This window comes from Odocoileus virginianus, chromosome 5 (assembly GCF_023699985.2).
Source record: "Odocoileus virginianus isolate 20LAN1187 ecotype Illinois chromosome 5, Ovbor_1.2, whole genome shotgun sequence".
Taxonomy (NCBI): domain Eukaryota; kingdom Metazoa; phylum Chordata; class Mammalia; order Artiodactyla; family Cervidae; genus Odocoileus; species Odocoileus virginianus.
In genome coordinates, this window is record NC_069678.1 from 1,086,273 (window position 1) to 1,110,192 (window position 23,920).

The 23,920-nt window shown below is 38.9% G+C and overlaps 1 protein-coding gene across 3 annotated transcripts in view; it reads right to left on the bottom strand.

Annotated features, from left to right (window-relative positions):
- The window catches only part of RNF115 (ring finger protein 115), a 69,750-nt gene that overhangs the window by 37,045 nt on the left and 8,785 nt on the right, over positions 1 to 23,920 (bottom strand). Inside the window, exons 1-3 of one of the 3 annotated variants that reach the window (XM_020904234.2) lie at positions 13,461 to 13,497; positions 12,663 to 12,714; positions 9,306 to 9,348 (exon numbers count right to left, since the gene is read on the bottom strand). In XM_020904234.2, the coding sequence (XP_020759893.1) occupies positions 9,306 to 9,348; positions 12,663 to 12,714; positions 13,461 to 13,470 (105 nt within the window). In that variant the 5' untranslated portion in view covers positions 13,471 to 13,497. Of the gene's footprint in view, positions 1 to 9,305; positions 9,349 to 12,662; positions 12,715 to 13,460; positions 13,521 to 23,920 lie in introns of those variants that run through there. The other 2 variants (XM_020904228.2, XM_070467222.1) reach the window with 2 other exon arrangements.

Below are 23,920 nucleotides of genomic sequence, written 5' to 3' on the forward strand. Positions count from 1 at the left end.
TCAGCATAAGGCATTTTCTACTTGTTTAGAACTGCAAATTAGCGCAAACAGACAGTAGCAGTCAATGTATTTGTCCCAAGATACTACTGTATGTTGACCATACAACACCTGATAAAAAGAGCACACCACACAAATTTCCACCAAATCAACACTAAGGAAAACAATAGCTTCAGGTCATTTGCCTCTGAGCAGACTTAAGACAAACGTAAGAGAAAAAAATAGCTCACACAATAAAACTGGGTATTCAAGGCAAGTTAAAAACAGATATTGTTTATTTTAGATTCTTTTCTCACATAGGTTATCACAAGAATATCACAAGATGGAGTGACTTCCCCGGTGGTCCAGTGGCTAAGACTGTACTACCAATGCAGGGGGCCTGAGTTGGCTCCCTAGTCAGGGAACTAGATCCCACATGCAACTAAGAGTGCCCGAATGCTGCAACTAAGACCTGGTGCAGCGAAATAAATAAATAATATGGAGAATTAGCAAAATTTGCTATACACTAACCACGATTATATAAGCTAGCCAGAAGAACTTTCCAAAAAAGATGTTAATGACCCAGATAACCATGATGGTGTGATCACTCACCTAGAGCCAGACATCCTGGAGTCCGAAGTCAAGTGGGCCTTAGGAAGCATCACTACAAACAAACCTAGTGGAGGTGATGAAATTCCAGCTGAGCTATTTCAAGTCCTAAAAGATGATGCTGTGAAAGTGCTGTACTCAATATGAAGGCAAATTTGGAAACATCAGCAGTGGCCACAGCACTGGGAAAGGTCAGTTTTCATTTTAATCCCAAAAAAAGGCAATGCTAAAGAATGTTCAAACTACAGAAGTTGCGCTCATCTCACATGCTAGCAAAGTAATGCTCAAAATTCTCCAAGCGAGGATGTATGCTGTATGTGGGATCTACTTCCCTGACCAGGGAGCCAATTCAGGCCACCTGCATTGGGAGCACAGTCTTAGCCACTGGACCACTGGGGAAGTCACTCCATCTTTTTTATATTGAACATGTAAGTATTTCAGCCCACATATTTTTTGAAGCATCATTTTTTTACCTCCAATGCAGAGTAACATTTTCAGTTTTTCAAGACAGAACTTGTCAATTAGGTGCTAGCAAAGTAATGCTCAAATTCTCCAGGCAAGACTTAAAAAGTACATGAACCATGAACTTCCAGATGTTCAAGCTGGATGTAGAAAACACAAAGGAACCAGAGATCAAATTGCTAACATCCGTTGGATCATCGAAAAAGCAAGAAAACTCCAGAAAAATATTTACTTCTGCTTTACTGACTACGCCAAACCCTTTGACTGTGTGGATCACAACAAACTGTGGAACATTCTTAAAGAGATGGGAATACCAGATCACCTTATCTGCCTCCTGAGAAATCTATATGCAGGTCAAGAAGCAACAGTCAGAACCGAACATGGAACAACAGATTGGTTCCAAATTAGGGAAGGAGTACATCAAGGCTGTATATATTGTCACCTTGATTATTTAATTTATATGCAGAGTACATCATGCGAAATGCCAGGCTGGATGAAGCACAAGCTGGAATCAAGAATGCAGGAAGAAATATCAGTAACTTCAGATATGCATATGACACCACCCTTATGGTAGAAAGCGAAGAGGGACTAAAGAGCCTCCTGATGAAAGTGAAAGAGGAGAGTGAATAAGCTGGCTTAAACTCAACATTCAAAAAATTATCATCATGGCACGCATCCAGTCCCATCACTTCATGGCAAATAAATGGGGAAACAATGGAAACAGTAACAGACTTTAATTCTCTTGAGCTCCAAAATCACTGCAGGTAGTGACTGCAGCCATGAAATTAAAAGACACTTGGCTCCTTGAAAGAAAAGCTATGACCAACCTAGACATGACAGCATATTAAAAAGCAGAGACATTACTTTGCCAACAAAGTTCTGTCTAGTCAAACTATGGTTTTTCCAGTAGTCATATATGGATGTGAGAGTTGGGATCATAAAGGAAGCTGAGCTCTGAAGAACTGATGCTTTTGAACTGTGGTGTTGGAGAAGACTCTTGAAGAGTCCCTTGGACAGCAAGGAGATCAAACCAGTCAATCGTAAAGGAAATCAGTCCTGAATATTCATTGGAAGGACTGATGCTGAAGCTGAGGCTCCAATACTTTGGCCACCTGATGTAGAAGAACTCACTCCTTGGAAAAGACCCTGATGCTGGGAAAGAATGAAGGCAGGAAGAGAAGGGGATGACAGAGGATGAGATGGTTGGATGGCATCACCAACTCAATGGACATGAACTTTAGCAAGTGTCAGGAGTTGGTGATGGACAGAGTGGCCTGGCGTGCTGCAGTCCATGAGGTCGCAAAGAGTGGAACACGACTGAGCAACCGAACTGAACCATGATTATATGAGCACCTCAAATACTATGGTCAATTCTTTGAAAAGTTAGAGTTACTATATGGCCCAGCAATTTCCCTCCTACTTATATACTTGAGAACACACAAAATACATACAGAAAAAAATTACACATATTCACAGCAATGTTATCTAAAATGGTTAAAAAGTGTAAATAATGGAAATGTCCATCAACTGATGAGCAGATAAACAAAATGTAGTATATCCATACAGCAGGTCATGCAGCCATAAAAAAGAATTAAGTACCGATACATGCTATGAAACATAGATGTGTCAAGAAAACATTATGTTAAGTGAGTCAGTCACAAAGGTCACATACTGTATCATTCATTCCATTTATATCAAATGTCCTAAACAGGCAAAAGCACAGAAACAGAAAACAAACTCATGGTTTCCTAGAGCTGGGGGAATTGCGGAGAAAACAGACTGACTACTAACGGATACAGGGTTTCTTCCAGGGGTGATGAAAAAGTTCTAGAATTAGACAGTGGCGATGGTGATATAAGTTAGTGAATACACCAAACCACAATATGTATACTTTACACAGGATTTGAATTATATCTCCAAAAAAAAAAAATTATGGTCTACAGAGATGAGTCAGCTGAGGGTGATTTCTAAATTACTAACTTTAGAAGTGCAATTTTGAAAAAAGTTCACAAGCAATCTTACGAAAGCACTAAATCAAGATACAGAACATTTTCATCACCTCCAAATGTTTCCTAATGCATCTTGGTAATCCCCTCCTCCTGCCCCTCCCTGCCCTCAAGCAGCCACTAATCACTCTGTGATTTGCATTTTCTCAAATTTTATACTTTCCAGGAGTTCATGTAAAGGGAATCATACTGTATGTATTCTTTGGCTTCTTTCACTCAGCTTAATTGAGACTCATTCTAATTTTTACATGAATCAAGGGTTTATGTTGAGTCACATTCCACATACTTTATATTGCTGAATAGTATTTCTATACTATGGATATACCACAATTTGTTTATCCATTCACCTGTTGATGGGCACTTGTAATGTTTCTAATTTTTATTATTACAATAGTTGCTATGCACAATTATGTACATATCTTAGGGGAGTACAATGGTTAAATCATATGGCTGATATTTCTAAAAAAAAAAAAGCTGTTTGCTAAAGTGGTTGGACCATTTTTACAATCAATTTCAGTTGCTCCACAGCCTTACCAAAAGTTAATATCGTCAGTCTTGTAAAGTTTAGCCATCCTGATAGCTATGTAGTAGCTCACTTTGGCGAGTTGTTTGTTCGTTTGTTTTGGGCCGTACCACATAGCATGTGGGATCTTAGTTTCCCACCCAGGAACTGAACCATGCCCTCTCCAGTGGAAGTTCGAGAGGCCTAACGACTGGGCCACCAGGGAATTCCCTCATTGTGGTTTTAATGGCATTTTCCTAAGTACTCAATGGACATGAATTTGAGCAAACTATAGGAGACAGTGGGGGACAGAGGAGCCTGGCATGCTTCAGTCCATTCAGTCACAAAGAATCAGACATAACTAAACAACTAAACAACGACAAACAACAACTAACAATGTTGAGATTTCTTCTGCCATCTGTACACCTTCTTTGGTAAAGGAGATTGTTTAAATCTTTTGCAATTTTCTAAAAATGGGTTGTTTTCTCATTATTCCATTTTAAGAGGTCTCTACATAGCCTGGATACAAGTTTTCAATCAAATATAAAATTCCTAAATTTTATAAAAATACAGAGTATTCAAATGCTATTCACAAAGAAAAAAATATGATGTCCAGTGCCCACCCACTCCTTAAAATCTAAACACTGTGCCATAAATTATGTCTTGAAAGCACCTTTTTCCAAATGAGTTTAAGCTTACAGACTATAGATGTGGTCAACTGGCAGTCACTGAACAAAAAACTGGCAAGGCTGACACCAAAACTATTTTCTGTTTCATTCTTGTTCTTTCAGTTACCATTGAGTTTATATTACATTCTTTGCTTGGCAACAGAATTACTGGTGTGAACTTAGTACTGAATTAGAGAAACATAGTTATTCTTTGAACAACTGCTGAAGAGTTCTGGAGTTGATATTTCCAAATGGACTGGATATAAAGCAGGTAGCACTGTGAAATGAGCTCTTTTAACTCTTTATACTAAAAAATGAGACAGATGAAAGACCTGGTTGAATTAATTCATCCTTTAAGATCACATCCAGGGTGCAGCTACTCAAAGAATCCAAACTCTACCTGGCATTTGAGTACAAGCCCTCTGGCTGAGACTGAGAAGAACAGCAAACAGCTAAAGGGAAGACTTACTTGAGAAAAGAAAGTTAAAGATTTGAAATCTTTACTGTCTTTACTAGGTTTAATCATTTAAAATTACCATCTTTGTAGGTCAAGAACAATAGAATATTAACAATTTTATTTAGCTCAGCTTAATTTACTGTTGTTCTTGATTACTTCAGAGCCTTCTCCACAGGTCCCAGGAGCACACACACAAGAGGATAGTGGGTACTGGAGAGAGGCTTCATGAAAGCAGACATAATAGTGCCCTCCCAGACCACTCATCTCCTCGCCTAACTGCCAGAGGTACTAGTCCCAGATCCTTGCTAACTACAGACTTCAATTATTAAACTCAAAGGTGAGAAGGGAAGACTCAAGAGCTTCCACGTCCACTTCTAACCTCTTTATTCATTCCTCATTACTCTTTCCTACCAGAGGAATGATGCATCTGATTGCTAAGTAGCAAAAACCTAACATCTGCTAAGTCACATATCTCCAGTTGGTGGAGTTCATGTATAAGGACTCTGCACAAAGGCCAAAAAAGTGATTCTGAGTATTTGTGCCTGCTCTGCTGCCTCTAATTCTCAGGAGGGGCATCCTGTGCAGACTTAGGATGTTCATTTGGCCACATCATTTGTCAAATGTGGTTTCCAACTTCACTGAATAAAAATTAAATCTTTATTTCCATCTCTCTAGCATCTATACTTTACTTCTCAGCATGTTCTAGACTCTGAGATGAAGTGAAGAGGTATAATCAATAATCAACCATCATGTACAGCCAGACATGTTTTAACACAGGAAAACAGTTTAATATAGAGAAGGCATGAAAGAATATGAAGCCATAAAATAGATAACTCATAATTAGGAAGAGTCAAGAAAAAAATTTATGCTATAATCCTAAGTAAATTTTAAAAATCAGAAATACAACATAGCATATTCTATGATACATCTGAAAACAGTTATGAAGCATGAATGTGAGAAATGGAAAGTACGAGAAAGAAAGAAAATGAAAAAGGGAGGGAAGGAAAGGATGAAATAAAAAATAAGGTAATGATAATATGGAAGATTTTTTAAAAATCTTCTTCATGTTGTTATAATATCTTTCAGTATCTATGCCTCAGGACAAAACCTGAAAGGAAATATATAAAGGAGGCTCTTAGAACAGTGGAACTCCAGATGTATTTTAACACCTTTTTTATTGCCTAATACAGTGCTGCATATGTACAAAAACAAATTTTATTTAAATAAATATAAATCAGGCTGCTCAGAGTACCTTGCCTTCTTGCACACCTGGGAGTTCTTTTTCTAGAAAACTATCTATCTTATTTTCTGCTAATCCGAGGCAGAAGCCATAGCCACTCTTGCACTGAAGTGATATACTCAGGAAAGCTGAAACTTTCAGATCAGATGTCTCTCTGGCACCAGGTCAGGGTCAGAAGCTTTCAAGTAATCAATGAAATGCTCAGATAGCAATGGGTTCAATTCCCCAGATTATCAACAGGGACCTCAGTATAACTATGTCCTCTCTCTCTACAATCTATTAGCAACATTTCTAAATTCACTCTCCACCAACCCTCACACATTACTCAAACATTGTTCCCATTTCACTGGCAACTCTTCTCCATCCTCATCCACTCTTCCTGTTTCCCCCACCCCAGACCTCATTTAGGAAACACACACACACACACACACACACACACACACACACACACACACACACACATACGCTTGGATTAAGCCTCTTCTAATATATCTAGTGTTTTAAGAATCCAGCATTAATAAATAATAATTAAGAAAATAATCTCTACATTGTACAAGCAACTCTGAAGAAAAATAGAGCAAAACTGAGCATAAGCATTTGCTGGAATTATAAACTGAAATATAGAAAAGAAAAACAACTCTTCGTTTCCAAACATAATTTTCTTTCTAAGCTTTTCCTCTAGGGATATGGGTATAATTATGAACTTAAAGCCTATGAACACTGTCTAGAGGAAAAGTGTTAGTGTTTTCTCATCTCTTTGCTTATCTAAATTCCACCTACCCTTTAAGGCTCTAGTACTTGAAGCCTTGTTTAACCTTCTCCATGAAGTATTAATAACAGCTAAAATTTATTAAGCACTCACTATACGGCAGGCACACTGGCCCACACACCTGGCATATATCGACTCAATCCTCACAACTCCTCTCTGAGGCAGGTATTATTATTTTCCCCAATTTACAAAGGAGGAAACAGAGGCAGTGAAAAATTCTAAGTAATTTTGCCCAGGTTACACAGTCTGTAAGCAGTAGACCCAGGATTTAAACTTAGGCAATCTGGATCTGGGCATATCACTACGTCATTTGACCTCTTTTCCTAAACATCTTAGTCTTTTCAAAGACTGCAGCCCAACTAACCTGTCCTTTATACTGTCTGTCATATACACCCCACAATAAGTTTATTATACCCTCTGTACATTCTTTCTTGTATTCATACTTGTTTCATATGTTTGCACTTGCTCCCCAACTAAATTATAAGTTCCTCACACTCCAGGCAACTGTAACACTTGTTTCTTGCCCCAACTTCTAACAGAGTGCTGGAAGTGCACTCAACATACACTTCTTAGCTGATTTTAATCCTTGACAACTTCTACAATACTAGAAGACAGATTTTTTTCTATATAAGTACAAAATATTTTAAAAGGAGAAAACGGAAATATTCCCTTTGATGACAAGGGAAAATTGGGTGTAATCATGCCCTTGCTACAAATCCTGAAGAACATGATGTCACAGGCTATGACTAGGCGAAATTATTTCAACACCTGAAGGATAACTCACACAGTGTCAGATTTAGCATTACTAAAGTTAGGAAACTGACTAAATATATATATATTTATTTTAATTCTGAATGCATCTTCTCCTAGTGAGTCATAACTACAAAACTTGTATTTCTATCTCCTAAAAGAGAACACTTAAGGAAAATCAGATGAAGTTTTTCCTCTGCATATGTATAACCAGTTAAGTGACAATCTGTGTTATCAGGAATAGCACACACAAGGGAAAAAACATACTAAAACTGGAAAGGCTTCCAGGCCTGGTGAGCGGAATCAATTTTAAGTAATGTTTTTTCATCCATCAAAACAATAAAATGGGAGTTCAAAGACATAATCTATCTTGAATCACACTAACCAACCCACGTATCAAGTCAGTTCAGAGTTAAGTAAAAAGTTCAATACCGGATATTGGGAAGTACCACAGACCGTAAGTAAAAGAAAATACCCTTAATAAAACAGGACTGTTACCCAAACATTAAGTTTCTTGACTATAAATCCAATAACATAAAAAATCTGGGGAGCTGAGAATTTCCTGGTGGCCCAGTGGTGAGGACTTGGTGCTTTCACTACTGGGGCCTGGGTTCAATCCCTGGTCGAGGAACTAACTAGGATGGGAACTAAGATCCTACAAGGTGCACAGTGTGGCCAAAAAAAAAAGTCTGGGAGCTGCAAGTCTTAAAAATAATTTTCAGAGGATACAGGAGAGAAGCTTAGGGTTTTATGGGCTTCTTACTGAATACCAGTTTTCAGAAATACCTGCAAATACAGTTTTAATTTATACACAAATAAACACTAAAAAGTTTTGCTTATTCTCAAAACTTGAACTATTTCCAAAAAAAGGTTAATGTGATCCTGAAATACAGAGAAATTCCGTTATGGGATTTGATTTTTTTTTCTTTTAGCATCTGTTAGCTTTCTAGGGCTAACCAAACTATATGGCAGTAGGAGCAAAAGCAAACCAGTGTTTTCTGTAGGCAGAGGGGGGTCTACCCTTGTGAGATACAGTCTCTTAATGCTTATAAACAAAAAGTACTTAATGTCACTTAAAACTGTACACCTTAGGGCTTCCCTGGTGGCTCTGGGGCAAGGAAGCCACCTGCCAATGCAGTAGAAATGGGTTTGCTCACTGATTCAGAAAGATCCCACACGTCACATGGCAACGAAGCTTGTGCACCACAACTATTGAGCCCACGCTCTAGAGCCCAAGAGCCACGCCTACTGAGTCCACCACTGTCACACTGTCACATCACTGTCACACCACTGTCACAACCACTGAAGCCCACAGGCCCCAGAGTTTGTGCTTCGCAGGAAGAGAACCCACATTATATAAAGAACTGGAAATTAACTACAGGTCCTATCTTGAGACCTGGAAGGCAAGTAAATATCTTATCCTTAATCTGGCACCCAAATTCCAATACATATACCAAACTACCACATTCATTAAAGGTAATCTCTAGAAACCAGTACCTCTGTGTAAAACTGTAGGCTGTGCCTCACTGTGACTTCAATTATAACTCATCCCCTGCTCTTCACTTGACAGTCACACCACTAAGAGTCTGCAACACAGTTATTAAAAAAAAAAACACAAGCTTTCCAATCTCACACTACATACACAATATAGAAGCAGAAAATAACCGAAAACACCACCTAATCCAAGGTTTACTAAAAATAACATGCCAAAGCCCCAACTATTGAACACAAATCTTTCTAAGACTACTCTTGCCTACATTTTCCTTAAACATTCTGAGGTTTTGCTGCACTGGCAAGTGAAAATCTGTCACTGTTTTAGCACGAGCCCACTACCTAAAGAATCCATAGAGCCAAAGAAAAACTTACCTCTGAAAACTGTGTTGATGTGCTGCTGCCACCACCTAAAAAACTGAAGAGAAAAAGCAATGAGAAGTGATTCTATTTTCTATTCCCAGGAATAAGCTTCCCTCCCAGAACCTAAATATAGAATGGTACAATGAGAACAAATCCCAATAAGGAAAAATAGCTCATTCCAATGTGACACCTACAAAGGAAATTATGAAGAACCTGCATGTGGATTAATCTATGAAAAATACTATAACAAACTACAAAATCAAGGAAAAACCAAATGAAAAATTAGAGAGAGGGGCCATCACAGAGAAGGAAGAAGGACCCACAGCCAGCAATGCAACTCAAACCTGAGCAAAGGAAGAAAAATATTTATTCTCAGAAGCTAAAAAATAAAACTAGATTCTCCAAATAATATTTCACTAAAAAACCACTAACCATCAGATGAACACACAACATTTGAAACTACTAGAAATGATTAAATGTAGTAATGCAAGGGGTCTGGTACAATATTTAGCATCTTATAAAAGGGCACAATAAATATTTTTTCTTCTGATGATGATTATCTTACCCACCCCTCAGAGCCATCCTCCATTAAGACTTTACTAAACTCACCATTGGAAGGACTGATGCTGAAGCTGAAACTCCAATACTTTGGCCACCTCATGCGAAGAGTTGATTCATTGGAAAAGACCCTGATGCTGGGAGGGATTGGGGGCAGGAGGAGAAGGGGATGACAGAGGATGAGATGGCTGGATGGCATCACCGACTCGATGGACATGAGAGTTTGAGTAAACTCCGGGAGTTGGTGATGAACAGAGAGGCCTGGCGTGCTGCGATTCATGGGGTCGCAAAGAGTCAAACATGACTGGGCGACTGAACTGAACTGAAACTCACCAAACAAGACTCATCCACAGCCCTCTGCACTCTTGATTGTGATTCTAAATTTGACCTTATATTATACATATCTAGAACTTGTTTCATCCATTTCTACTTCTTACCCTTCTTTCAGAAACATAAAATTCAGAGGGTAAATACTGTATTTTATTAATACCACAAATATATGTATTTATTATATATCAGCCATTATACACAGCACTCACCACTTTTGATAATGCTGCTTTACTATATCCTGCATTGATAACTCAAAAGTAAACATTACTGAATTAATATTGCATGTGTAAACCAATTGCCAAAGACTAGGAAAAAATATTAGATCCCATTGTCCTCACGAAATTTGCAAAGAGAGAAAACTGGCTAAAACACTTTGACAGAAAGGGGATGGAAAGAATACCAAGAACTGCTGGATATCACTTTTACTTCAAGAGACAAACAAGGGCACAAAAGTACACACGTTAGCACACAAGCATGCACACACTCACCCCAACGCTATAAAGTCCACAAATTACTACAGCAGCTTTCATTTTCAGAATTACAATAGCAATCCAGGCACTGCACTCAGCTCATTGAGAAAACACACACACCCTGGTTAGTCTGGAACCAAAAGTGAAAAAACGAAAGCTAACGCCATTCTCTATCTATGGCATCATTCTCAAGCCTTATTCTCTGATTAGAAACCATTTAACAACTGTTATTTGTTTCAAAAGTTTAATGTCTTTTGTAAAAAACACTTCCTATGTAGAACAAGCCCCAAATTACCAGTGCCTCTATAAATAATTAAATTACCACTGTATCCATTTTATTGCTCAAGCCTAGACAGGCTTCCCGGAGAAGGCAATGCCACCCCACTCCAGTATTCTTGCCTGGAAAATCCCATGGATGGAGGAGCCTGGTGGGCTGCAGTCCATGGGGTCACTAAGAGTCGGACACGACTGAGCGACTTCACTTTCACTTGTCACTTTCATGCATTGGAGAAGGAAATGGCAACCCACTCTAGTGTTCTTGCCTGGAGAATCCCGGGGATGGGGAGCCTGGTGGGCTGCTGTCTATGGGGTCGCACAAAGTCGGACACAACTGAAGCGACTTAGCAGCAGCAGACAGGCTTCCAGGGCTCTTACTGCCTTTACCATATATTGACAGCTTCCAGGATTCAGGTATCTTTGGTAATTAAAGCTACCAAATCTTTCTTTTAGGGTTCTTCTATCCCTGCAACTCCACCAGCCTTCCCTTTCCTTAAATTCCTTTGTATATTAAAAATGACAGAGCTGGGGTTCCTTGGTGGCTCAGTGGTGAAGAATCCACCTGCCAATGCAGGAGACACAGGTTCAATCCCTGATCCAGGAAGATCCCACATGCAGCATGGCAACCACGTCTGTACACCACAACTCGTGAGCCCGTGCTGCAGAGCCTGGGAGCTGCAACCACTGTGCCCGCTGCTGAGCCCCCTCTAGAGCCCTCGGGCCTCAGCCATTGGAGCCCACAGGCCATAGAGCCCTTGGTCCACAACAAGAGAAGCCACCACAATGAGAGGCCTGAGCACCGCAACTGGAGAGCAGCCCCTGCTCGCATCACCTAGTAAAAAGCCCATGCACAGCAGCAAAGGCCCAGCACAGCCAAAAACAAATAAATAATTTTTAAAAAAATAATGATAGGGCTAATCATAGAAAAGGGATAATAAAAACAAACACATTTTTCTGAGAAATGTTACAAAGCTTAAGAAAATTTACAAGATGCTCCTCCAGATGAATGTCTAATAGCAAATGGAACCCATTATCCAATGTTCACATAAGGACTTGCTCTCATTAATTTTTACCATCCACTACTTAACACTGTAATTGCTAAGTATTCAAATCAGCAAATGTTCATAAACTTTATAGAAGGAAATAAATACCCTGCTACCTCTAAGACACTGATTCTAAGCAAAGATTTCTTCAACTATTTAAAACACTGATCTTTCAAAAGACATGATCTTTGCATCTGCTACCAATAGCACCTGTACAAGACAACCTTTAACTCACAAAAGCACAAATAAAAAAGTAACTCAAGTGAGAGCAGGAGCCACAGAATTCCGTTTTCTTCTAGAAAAGATTCATCTTGTAGTTAATCACCAACCTCATGGCTAAAGAAACCAAAATTAGTATTCAAAACCTTTGAAAAAATGCTCCCCCCGAAAACAACTAACATGCTCTATAACACATGCAGAGCATACCCTGCTTGAAACAAGTATATGATGCAATTATAACAGCACAAATAAAAAGCTATCCCAAGTTAGCATGCCATCCACACAAAATTGCTAATTCTGCCATCATGCGAATCTTTTAGACTGAGCTGGTATTGTGTTATTTAAAACCAAGATTATTACATCAAGTGTTTGTAGCAAACTAGATCCTCATGCCATATGTTGCCCCAGAAGCTCCAGGTCAGATTATACATATAATCACTGATCATTAATAAAGTTAAACTAATTGTACATACTGTAAAATGTGTAGTTTTTCCTGGTTGTGGAAGGGAACTTCAACTTTATATTCTGCCAACAGCAACAGTAAAGGAATTATTTACTGCCATCAAAACCCCCAAAGTCACTCCAAGGTTAAAAGAAGCCCTCCTGTCAACACTATTTTACTTTTTAATAAGCTTTCATAGTTTTAATCATATTAATCAAGAAGGAATATATAACATTGTCACTTTCAGAAATAACTTCCCCCTTTTATAGGTTTTATACCATCAGTAAGAGCAACAAGAGCCAATTTCAAGCATTACCAACACACTAATACTACAGTGGCAAGATGGTATGTTTGACCTCAATAATCCTAATAAGCACAAAGGACCCAAGGCTTCCTCAAGAATAACAACTCAGTTTCCCTGGCTAGAAGAGCCTGTTTATCTTACTAGGTAATCTTTGTCATAAGTTGCTCCCCAGCCCACCAAAGGGGTATAACAGCAATCTACCTTCAGGCAACAGAGTAGTCACTAAAAACCAACCAATAATCCAAGAGAAACCCCAAAGTCTCAGAAAATATATGAAAACTCATCAAATTTACTCTGATAGGGATACAGAGGTTTCCCAAGAACACCACAGTAGATCTCAAGACACCTACTATCACATTTTCCTAATTTTCCCATTTTTCTCTCCCTTTGCTCTGCTACTTTTCTTCTTTCTCTCTCTCTCAGCAGAGTGTAAATTATAAAACAAATTTCTTTCTATTCAGTTGATGCTAAAAACCATAATTTTTATAACAGAATGCCTTATTTATTCATGGGCTTGTACTATACCTGGAATCATCTGTCACTTCTTCAATAAAACCTGATTCACATCTGGGACAAGTATATTCCTATAAAAGAAAGGAAGACAAAAATGAGTCTTTCACCAGAAAGCTAAGTATATACTTACAGAACAATATGCAGTACACAAGCTGATGTTGTGAAATGCTGTTTGTACTTGCTGACTCTCAGGATAGTTTTTTCTGTTATACTCCAGCAAGTAATGAATTCCATGTGATAATTATAGAATGGCTTCATAAGTGATTCCCACTGAAAGCTAAAAGGAAGAATGTCAAAGTTTGTTTTCTTTAACTTGAATTTTTTTTTTAACTGTAATGAGTTCATTATCTAATTTTCTCTTCAAATCTAGTGAAAAAGCTCCAAGAGATGTATCAGAGCAGTAAAAGATTATAACATTCAATGGGCACAGATATTGCTATTTTTTTCCTGCTATGCTGTTTTTTTCCTTTATCTACTCCTTGCCTTTTTGCCACACTATCATAACCCAAGCTAGTACTGGCTCTGAACAACGACAGGAGACATAAACTGAATCACAGAATAAATCAATTTGTAGACTAGGAATTTACAGTGAAGTTTTACAGTATTTCTAACCTATTTTTTGATTATCAATGGTTCCAAATAAAACTTAAATATTCTCAGGTATTCTATAGACATGTTAATTCAAATAACCAGAATAATTCCATTAGGTCAGCTTCTATTTCCTTCATTACCAGGAATCTTTCTTTTAATTAAATATCAAGCTTTTGGGCCAATTATCTGAGTCTAGAACTTCTGGGTTAACTTGATGGATTTCTCCACTCCAAGGCTCTAATTGGGTGGCTCAGACAGTAAAGAATCTGCCTGCAATGCGGGAGACGGGGGTCCAATCCCTGGGTCAGGAAGATCCCCAGGAGAAGGAAATGGCAACCCACTCCAGAATTCTCGCCTGGAGAATCCCATGGACAGGGGAGCCTGGCAGGCTACAGTCCATGGGGTCACAAAGAGTTGGACGTGACTGAACAACATTGGGGCTGATAAGAAAGAATATACTTCAGAGGTTGCTTTACCACAATTTTAAAAAGTATATTTTAACTATTAATACCTATTAAAATAGATCTGGAAAAGACATCTTCAACTATTTTCTTGCTCGCTATATTTTCTAAACCCCAAAGTTCGTCTTATCAGAAGGAAAAGTAAGCTGTATTTGCCTACTCAAACAGAGTTAGAAATGTAACTCAAACATTCAAATGCTTTCTTAAAAGAGGCAAAAAGAAAAAAATCAATCCCTTCTATCAAGAAGATTAGTTTGGTGAGCAGTCAATGTAAGAAAAACATTTAAATTTAATAAAACAATTGCTTTAAGCAATGCACACTGGGAATATAAACAAATACCAAAGTTCTCCTGAGGGAATCAGGAAAAGCTTTATCTGAAACAGAGACTTAAAATATTAGTCTATTTGCTCAATAAAAAAGGAAATTATGAGCTAAAAATCATAATAGAATATAGCATGCAAGGTGGTTAGAGGGGAACGGTATGATTAGTGTGAATAGGCAGGCTAAAACCAGACTATGGAAAACTTAGATTACCATGAAATTTATCCTGTAGAGCAGAAACTCTCAACCTTTTTTCTTCTCTACACACATGAAAGATGAGAAACACTAGTAATGGGCATACTGTGAATTACCCCAGGCAGAAAATAATCTGGAGAACATATAAATTCCTGAGCCCCTCCCTCTGCTCCTTCATCCCCTATCCTCCCAGGTAGCAGTAACTATGTTCCTTTCTCTCCCACAAAGAAAGTTATCTGAAAGCAAGTGAGATGGCCTACAGAAAGCTACCTTAAATCTATTTTAATGTTTAAAGTTAAAAAGAAAAAAATCAATTAAAAAATGTTGTGATTTGTGATTTGCATCCCAATGTCAGGCCCTCCTCTTTCTTTTCTCTTCCTCTCTCATTCATTCCCACTGTTTTACATGAAAAATAAAAAAATAAAAATAAATAAATATCCTCTAGGTGCAACAACTCCCAAATGTGTTATCTCCAACCCAGGTCACTCTTCTGGACTCCAGATTCATTTCTCCTCAAATGTATTCTCTCTCATGCTCTTTCTCTCTTACACACACACACTTATCAAGAGGTGGCATATCAAATTTGTTCATACTGGAAAAGTCGGGAGCCACTCCCGACTCCTCCCTCTCTGTCATTTTCCACATCCAACCATCAAATCCTGGGACTTCTACTGCGAACACATTTCTCAAATCTACTCCATGCCTTTTTGCCACACTATCATAACCCAAGCCAGCACTGGCTCTAAACAATGAATAAGTTCCCTCTCAAGTGCTGTCCTGCTTCTCTTCCAGGCTCTTCCCATCTGTTCTGCGTGATAAAGTCAGAATGATTTTTCTAAAACATAAAACAGACCATATCATCCCATCTTAAAACCTTTCAACTATTTCCAGAAACACTAAGAATAAAATTAAAGTCTTAAAAATTACTTACAAGGCCTTGATTCAGCTGGTCCCTGTTTAACTTGCCAACCTCATTTTAGGCTACGCTGCCTCAGTGAATTCCAGCCACAAAGAACTTCTTTCAATCATTCTAACTCATCAAGCTAATCCCTGCCTCAAGCTTTCACACATTCTGCTCCTACAACTGAAAACACTATTCCCCTAACTCTTTGCATGGCAAGGGATTTCCAGTCTTTTAGGTCTCCATTTTAAGGTCATGTCAGAAAGCCCCTCTTTCACCATTCAGTCTAAAGTGCTTTCCTCCTCTTTTTTGAAAAGAATTTATTTATTTTTGGTTGCACTGAGTCTTTGTTGCTGTGTGTGAGCTTTCTCGAGTTGCAGCAAGCAGGGGCTACTCATCGTTGAGGTGCATGGGCTCCCCACTGCAGTGGCTTCTCTGGTTGCGGAGCACAGGCTCCAGGCACACAGGCTTCAGGAGCGGTGGTGCCGGAAGCTCAGCCACTCTGCAGCGTGTGGATTCTCCCGGGCCAGGGATTGAACCTGTGTTCCCTGCACTCACAGGCAGATTCCTACCCACCTGTAACACCAGGGAAGTCCCCTCCTCTTCTTATTTTCTCCTTATGGCACCTAATTCATTCCTTTATAGCACTTATCACAGTTTGTAATTATATATTTGTTTAATGCTTTCTTAATATCTGTACCCATTCAGAAAGCTTTAAGTTTCATAAAGGCAGGGTTCAGATCAATTTTGTTTACCATTATATCCCTAAGACAGTCAGGTATTCAATAAATACTTACTGAATAAACAAACATGAAATTACTTGCCACACACCTCACAACTAGGAGTCAAAGTACCAGAATCTAATACAATCAGAGAATGGTAAGAATGAAAGTAAACAATTAAAAGAGCTGGAAGTTTAAGAAGTTGGGGCCTGCTCATGGGATAGTGAAGCCTAAGATTTCAAAAGAAGCAGTGTTTTGGATGATCACAAAGTCCAAGATAAAGCTATGAGAGTAGGTGGTATAATAATTATACAATTATCATTGTATAATCACATTTATTTCATAATCAACATTAAGCATGTATAGAAATATTATACATGTACTTATTAAATTTTTAATTGGAGGATAACTGCTTTACAATATTGTGTTGGTTTCTACCATACACCAACATGCATCAGCCATAGGTACACATATGTCCCCTCCCTCTCAAATCTCCCTCCCACCTCCTACCCCATCCCACCCCTCCAGGATGTCACAGAGCACCTGATTTGAGCTTGGTGCATCATGCAACAAATTTTCATATCTATTTTACATATGGTAAGTTATGTTCCACGCTACTCTCTCCATTCACCCCATCCACTTCTTTCCTCACTGTGTCCACAGTCTGTTCTTTATGTCTGCATCTCCACTGCTGCCCTGCGAACAGGCTCCTTGATTCCATATATAGGTGTTAATACACGATATTTGTTTTTCTCTTTCTGACTTATTCTGTATAACAGGCTCTAGGTTCATCCACCTCATTAGGATTGAATGTATTCTTTTTCATGGCTGAGTAATATTCTATTGTGTATCTGTACCACAACTTTTTTATTAATTCATCTGTCGATGGACATCTAAGTTGCTTCCATGTCCCAGCTGTTGTAAATAGTGCTGCAACGAAAGCTGGGGTACATGTGGCTCTTTCAATTATGGTTTTCTCAGGGTATATGCCCAATGGAGGGATTACTGCATCATATGGCAATTCTACTCCTAGTTTTTTAAGCACTATCCATTATGTTCTCCATAGTGACAGTATCAATTTACATTCCCACCATGGAGTAAGTAAGGTCTTTAAAGGGTCATCTACACTGATCCTGAACTTTCAATGATGTTTAGAACTATGATAAAAAGAAAATAATTTCAGAAGGTAGGTATCATAATTGAGAAGACAGAAGAGAGACTTGAAGCAAGAATCACACTGACTTAGAGTAGAGAAATGTACAAGTTCTCTCTTCGTGATTCCAGACATAGTTCTAAGAACCAGATCACTGAATGTGGAGAGCCCTGTGACTTCTTTACCTATAGAATACTGAGCTAATTCCAGACAATGCTCTTAACTGCCTAACAGTTTCTGCTTTCTGAGTCTTAAAGCCCTGAGCAGCCACACAAGTCTGGGCTACTCTGCTGGACAGCAAGCAAAGAGGAACTAAAGAACCTCTTGATGAGGATGAAACAAGAGACAGAAAAGACTGGCTTAAAACTCAACAGTCAAAAAAAGATCATCATGACATCCAGTCCCATCACTCCATGGCAAACAGAAGAGGAAAAAGTGGAAACAGTGACAGATTTTACTTTCTTGGGCTCCAAAATCACTCCAATCAATGACTGCAGCCAAGAAATTAAAAGATACTAGCTCCTTGGAAGAAAAGCTAGGACAAACCTAGACAGCATATTAAAAAGCAGAGACATTAACTTTGCCAACAAAAGTCTGTATAGTCAAAGCTATGGTTTTTTTCAGTAATCATATAAGGATATAAGAGTTGGACCATAAAGTTGAGTGCCAAAGGATTGATGCTTTTGAATTATGGTGCTGGAGAAAACTCTTGAGAGTCCCTTGGACAGCAAGGAGATCAAACCACTCAATCCTAACGGAAATCAAACCCTGAATATTCATTGCATGGACTGATGCTGAAGCTCCAATACTTTGGCCACTTGAAGCAAAGGGTCGACTCACTGGAAAAACCCCTGATGCGGACAAAGATTGAGAGCAGGAGAAGGGGACAACAGAAGATGAGATGGCTGGATGGCATCATCAACTCAACGAACGAGTTCAGCAAACTCCGAGAGACAGTGAAGGACAGGGAAACCTGACATGCTGCAATCAATAGGGTCACAAAGAGTCAGACATGACTTAGCAATTAAACAACAGCTCTGCTGGACAGACAGGTCACACAGACAAGCACTGAGACATCAGAGAAGGACTGGATTGTAAGAGGGAAAAACTACCTTGGAGGTCCATCCCAGCAGGGCCTTCAGACGGCTCCCTCCAGTTTTGTGGACTACAAACATATGAAAGATCTCAAGTGAGAATTGACCAGCTCAACTCTATAAATCCACAGGAACATGAAAGATAATACTGTTTCAAGTCACTAAAGTTTGGGGTGACTCTTTAGGCAGTAAGAGAAAACCAGAATATTGACCAAGGGATGAAGAGCTTTGAATCCTGGTCTTTTTTGAATTTAAAACCCCATATTCTTTTCATTACACCTCACTGATTGACAATAATTACTCTTTTAAAGAAAGGAATAGAACTATAATTTGCTGATGATTGAATGGAAAAGTTTATGTCAAGGCCAAATGAGGACTTGGGAGATTCAGCAACATTCCAGCCCCCTCCTCTCCTTAACAGGACAGAATTACCCTGATGAACACATTTCAGGGTGTGAAACCTTCTATCTTACAAGATCAGTAATTTAATCTAGCACCTAGAGAAGACCTGTCTCTTAAGAGGAAGATTCACATAAAAACAAATTAAGAGGCCATGTATATAAAAACCAGAATGCCAATTTAATTTCAATGAAAAAGTTACCGAGTGGCTCATTTACTTTTACTATTCAGCACAGTCTTCCTCAATAAATAATTCTACCTGAACAGAGGAAAGACACATGAATAGAGGAGTTTTGGAATCACAGACCTTTATTCTAAACTCAAGTCTCTATTTATGAGTTGTATTATTATAAAGGTTAAGCTGTTTGCAAATAACCTAATGCAATGATTGCCACATTAGACATATAATATAGTTACTGTAGTTATTCCAGATTATAATCACCTGTTAAAAAAGCAGAGACTCGGAGCAGTAGGCAACTGAATATATAGCCTGTGTCATCAGGCTAAGATAGCCTAATATATCAATTTCCACTATCAGCATAAAACCAGATTCTCAAAATCAATGATCTGTGTTTCTTCTCCCTCTGGGCAGGAAGAAAACAGCGTATGTTTGCCCCTGACTCTTTTTTCTATTCTTTCACTGCTGATCTACAATTTCCACACCTTCCTCTAACAAGTACATTCTTTCTCCTGTTAAAATATAATACAATTACTTGGCTATATTTTCTTACTTACAATCACAATTCAGTCCTGCCCTACACTGAGATTACACCCAGACTAGATTTTAAGTATTTCTCTCTTGGGTCACTTCTAAAGATGGCTAACGTGGCATTTTAATTTTTCCTAATTTTTTTTCAGAAGTAATATTAAGTTCACTTTGGGGGAACATCCATGAATTAAGGAGAATTTGTAAGAAGATCAAACAAGAACCAAACCTAGTCTCTGACTCTACACTCTTCCCACATCCAAGCCTTGGTCTTAGTATATCATCCTGAATATATCCAGATAACAGAGTTTTAAATTTTAAGCATAATAGGTTTTGGAGGGGAGGGCAAAACAAGGATAAAAGTGAAGTTAAAGGCTCACTACAGGTCCGGCACTATGCATGTCTCCAAACTAAACTGCTTTCCTTCAGGGTCTGAACATTTACTATATACAACTCCAGCGAAGGCACTCAGTAGCAGGTACACTTGAATGAACTACTTTGGAAGATCCACTGCCTGTTTCATCTAAAAATATCCACAAGGAGAAGTATTTTTCACCATTAGTAGTCTGAATCAGGGACAACTCCCTAAGTACAGCTTAGCCCTGATGTTTAACTCACTTAGAAGAATAGTCCTAGAAGACACAAAGCACTCAGAATGTAAGTGAAAAGGGACTTTTGGGGTTTTTCTTTCTGTGTGTGTGGTTTTTAGGGGGAAAGGATGGTTTTAATGCATTATTTTATTTTCCTTCTCATATTTCATGGGCTAATATCACAAAATGTGAGGTCTTGGTAAAACAATAACCTAAGCCAAGACTTATTTATATTAAATCCCATACTGTGAAATTTATATACCCTTGAACCTTATACAAATTTATATCCAATGTTTATTCATAATATGAAATACAATATAAAAACTTACTATTTATTTTCTAATTCCACAGCTTTGTTTTTCTATGTGTTCACAATCAAAATCAGTTTTTTATTTTAGATAAAAGAAAAGCCTATTTTCTGCGTCATTTGACAGAATCCAAATCTAAGATCACAATATTAAGTCAGTCATGTTCTATTGTTCATATTCTCCAGAGTATCACAAGGCAAATTACTGAGAAACTCCTAATTAGAAGGATTAGGAACAAACTGAAACACACCACAGCTCCTACCTAGGCTAGAACCCACCACACCATGAATTTCATGTCAACTTACGTCTCTAACATCAACCACACTGCTTTTCTCCTAGAGAAAGTGAAAGTTGCTCAGTTGTGTCTGACTCTGCGACCCCATGTACTATATATAGTCCATGGAATTCTTCAGACCAGAATACTGGTGTAGATAGCCATTCCCTTCTCCAGGGGATCTTCCCAACCCAGGACCAAACCCAGGTCTCCCGCATTGCAGGTGGATTCTTTACCATCTGAGCCACCAGGAAAGCCCAAGAATACTGGAGTGGGTAGCCTATCCCTTCTCCAGTGGATCTTCCCAACCAGGAATCGAAATGGGGTCTCCTGCACAGCAGGCGGATTCTCTACCAGCTAAACTACCAGGGAAGCCCTTAAGTTTTCCATAATCTCCTATGATCATTCTTTTACAATCCAGGTTACACTTTCTGCCTTTTTAAAAGCATCAAGTGAACCCCAAAACAAAGTTAATAGATCTGAAATAGGCTGGGACTTGGGACCCTTTACTGGAGTGCTTGCACCTGGACAAACTAAGCAACTAAAAGCAAGAGTTTCAGGAAAACATCTGCTTTACTGATTAGGACAAAGCCTCTGACTGTGTGGATCACAACAAACTGGAAAATTTTTCAAGAGATGGGAATACCAGACCACCTGACCTGCCTCCTGAGAAATCTGTATGCAGGTCAAGAAGCAACAATTAGAACTGGACATGGAACAACAGACTGGTTCCAAATTGGGAAAGAAGTATGTCAAGGCTGTATATTGTCACCCTGCTTATTTAACTTATATGCAGAAATCATCACGCGAAATATCAGCCTAGATGAAGCACAAGATGGAATCAAGATTGCCAGGAGAAATATCAATAACCTCAGATATGCAGATGACACCACCCTTACGCAGAAAGTGAAGAGGAACTGAAGAGCCTCTTGATGAAAGTGAAAGAGAGTGAAAAAGGTGGCTTAAAACTCAACATTCAAAAAACTATCATCATGCCATCACTTCATGGCAAATAGATGGGGAAACAATGGAAACAGTGAGAGACTTTATTTTTTTAGGCTCCAAAATCACTGCAGATGGTGACTGCAGCCATGAAATTAAAAGATGCTTGCTCCTTGGAAGAAAAGTTATGACAAACCTAGACAGTGTATTAAAAAGCAGAGACATTACTTTGCTGACAAAGGTTTGTCTTATCAAAGCTATGGTTTTCCCAGCAGTCATGTATGGATGTGAGAGTCGGACTATAAAGAAAGCTGAGCACCAAAGAATTGATGCTTTTGAACTGTGGGGTTGGAGAAGACTCTTGAGAGTCCCTTGGACTGCAAGGAGATCCAACTAGTCAATCCTAAAGAAAATCAGTCCTGAATATTCATTGGAAGAACTGATGCTGAAGCTCCACTACTTTGGCCACCTGATGCAAAGAACTGACTCACTGGAAAAGAGCATGATGCTGGGAAAGACTGAAGGCAGGAGAAGGGGACAACAGAGGATGAGATAGTTGGATGGCACCACCAACTCGATGGACATGAGTTTGAGCAAGTTCTGGGAGTTGGTGATGTACAGGAAGGCCTGGGGTGCCACAGTCCATGGGGTCGCAAAGAGTCAGACACAACTAAGCGACTGAACTGAATTGAACAGTAACTGCATATACGTGCAGTTGGGGCAATTATGAACAGTAAGATACAAAAAGGCCACAAACTGACTGACTTTTCGGAGATGTAGGCAGTGTTGGGAACAAAAGCACATGGTACCTGCACACAGCATCACCTGAGGTGGGCAGACCACCTAAACTATGTTTCCTGCCCAACCCACCCATCCACCCCTACCCTTACCTCATTTAAGGAACCACTAGCTCACCTCACCTCAGAAAATGAGCAAGAGTACCTGTTTCTTACTTGAAGCACAAGTCCCAATAAAGCCTTGCCTGAACTTCTCAGCTGGCCTCTCATCAATTTCTATTGATTAATGAGTCCACAGACCCAAGTCAGTAACAGAACTTCTGGGTTCTATTCCCAGTTCCACCAGTTCATGGTCTTTGGGAAGACCTGTTTCTCCATCTGTAAAACTAGAACACAGTTTGTTCTAGACACCAATGTTGTCTTCATTTACTTGTCTCCTCTAACTCTCCTTCAGGAAAACAAGAAGTCTCGTTCATTCAATTCTTATTTTGAGGTTAAATAATACTGAAGATTTGGGGGATTCCCAGGTGGCTCAGTTGTAAAGAATCCACCTGCCAAGCAGGAGATGCCAGTCTTATCCCTGGGTTGGGAAGATCCCCTCAAGAAGGAAATGGCAACCACTCCAGTGTTCCTGCCTCAGAAATCCCACAGACAGAGAAGCCTTGCTAGCTACAGTCCATGGGGCTGTGAAAGAGGAAGAACACAACCTAGCAACTGAACAACAACCACACTTAAGATTAGGATATTCACAGAAGTTTGTTTTATATGTCTTTACTTCCCTAAGTGGAATTTTATTATTAGAACATAAACTTTGTACATGATTTCAGTGACTTTTAATCCCAGGTTATTTTTCTTTCCCCACCAAGTATGCTTTTCTTTCTGCACAATGCTTAGAATGTAGAGCTTAGAATATAATTGCTGAATGCATGAAGGTTGTCAGTTTAAGTAAGAAGACTCTATCAGCCTAAACTGAACGTAGGAAGACAAACTTTTCCCTCAGACTGTGACGGCACACAACAGAACTAAGGGCAAACTTTTAGGATCACTTACCATTTTATATCTATGCCACTGAGTTGT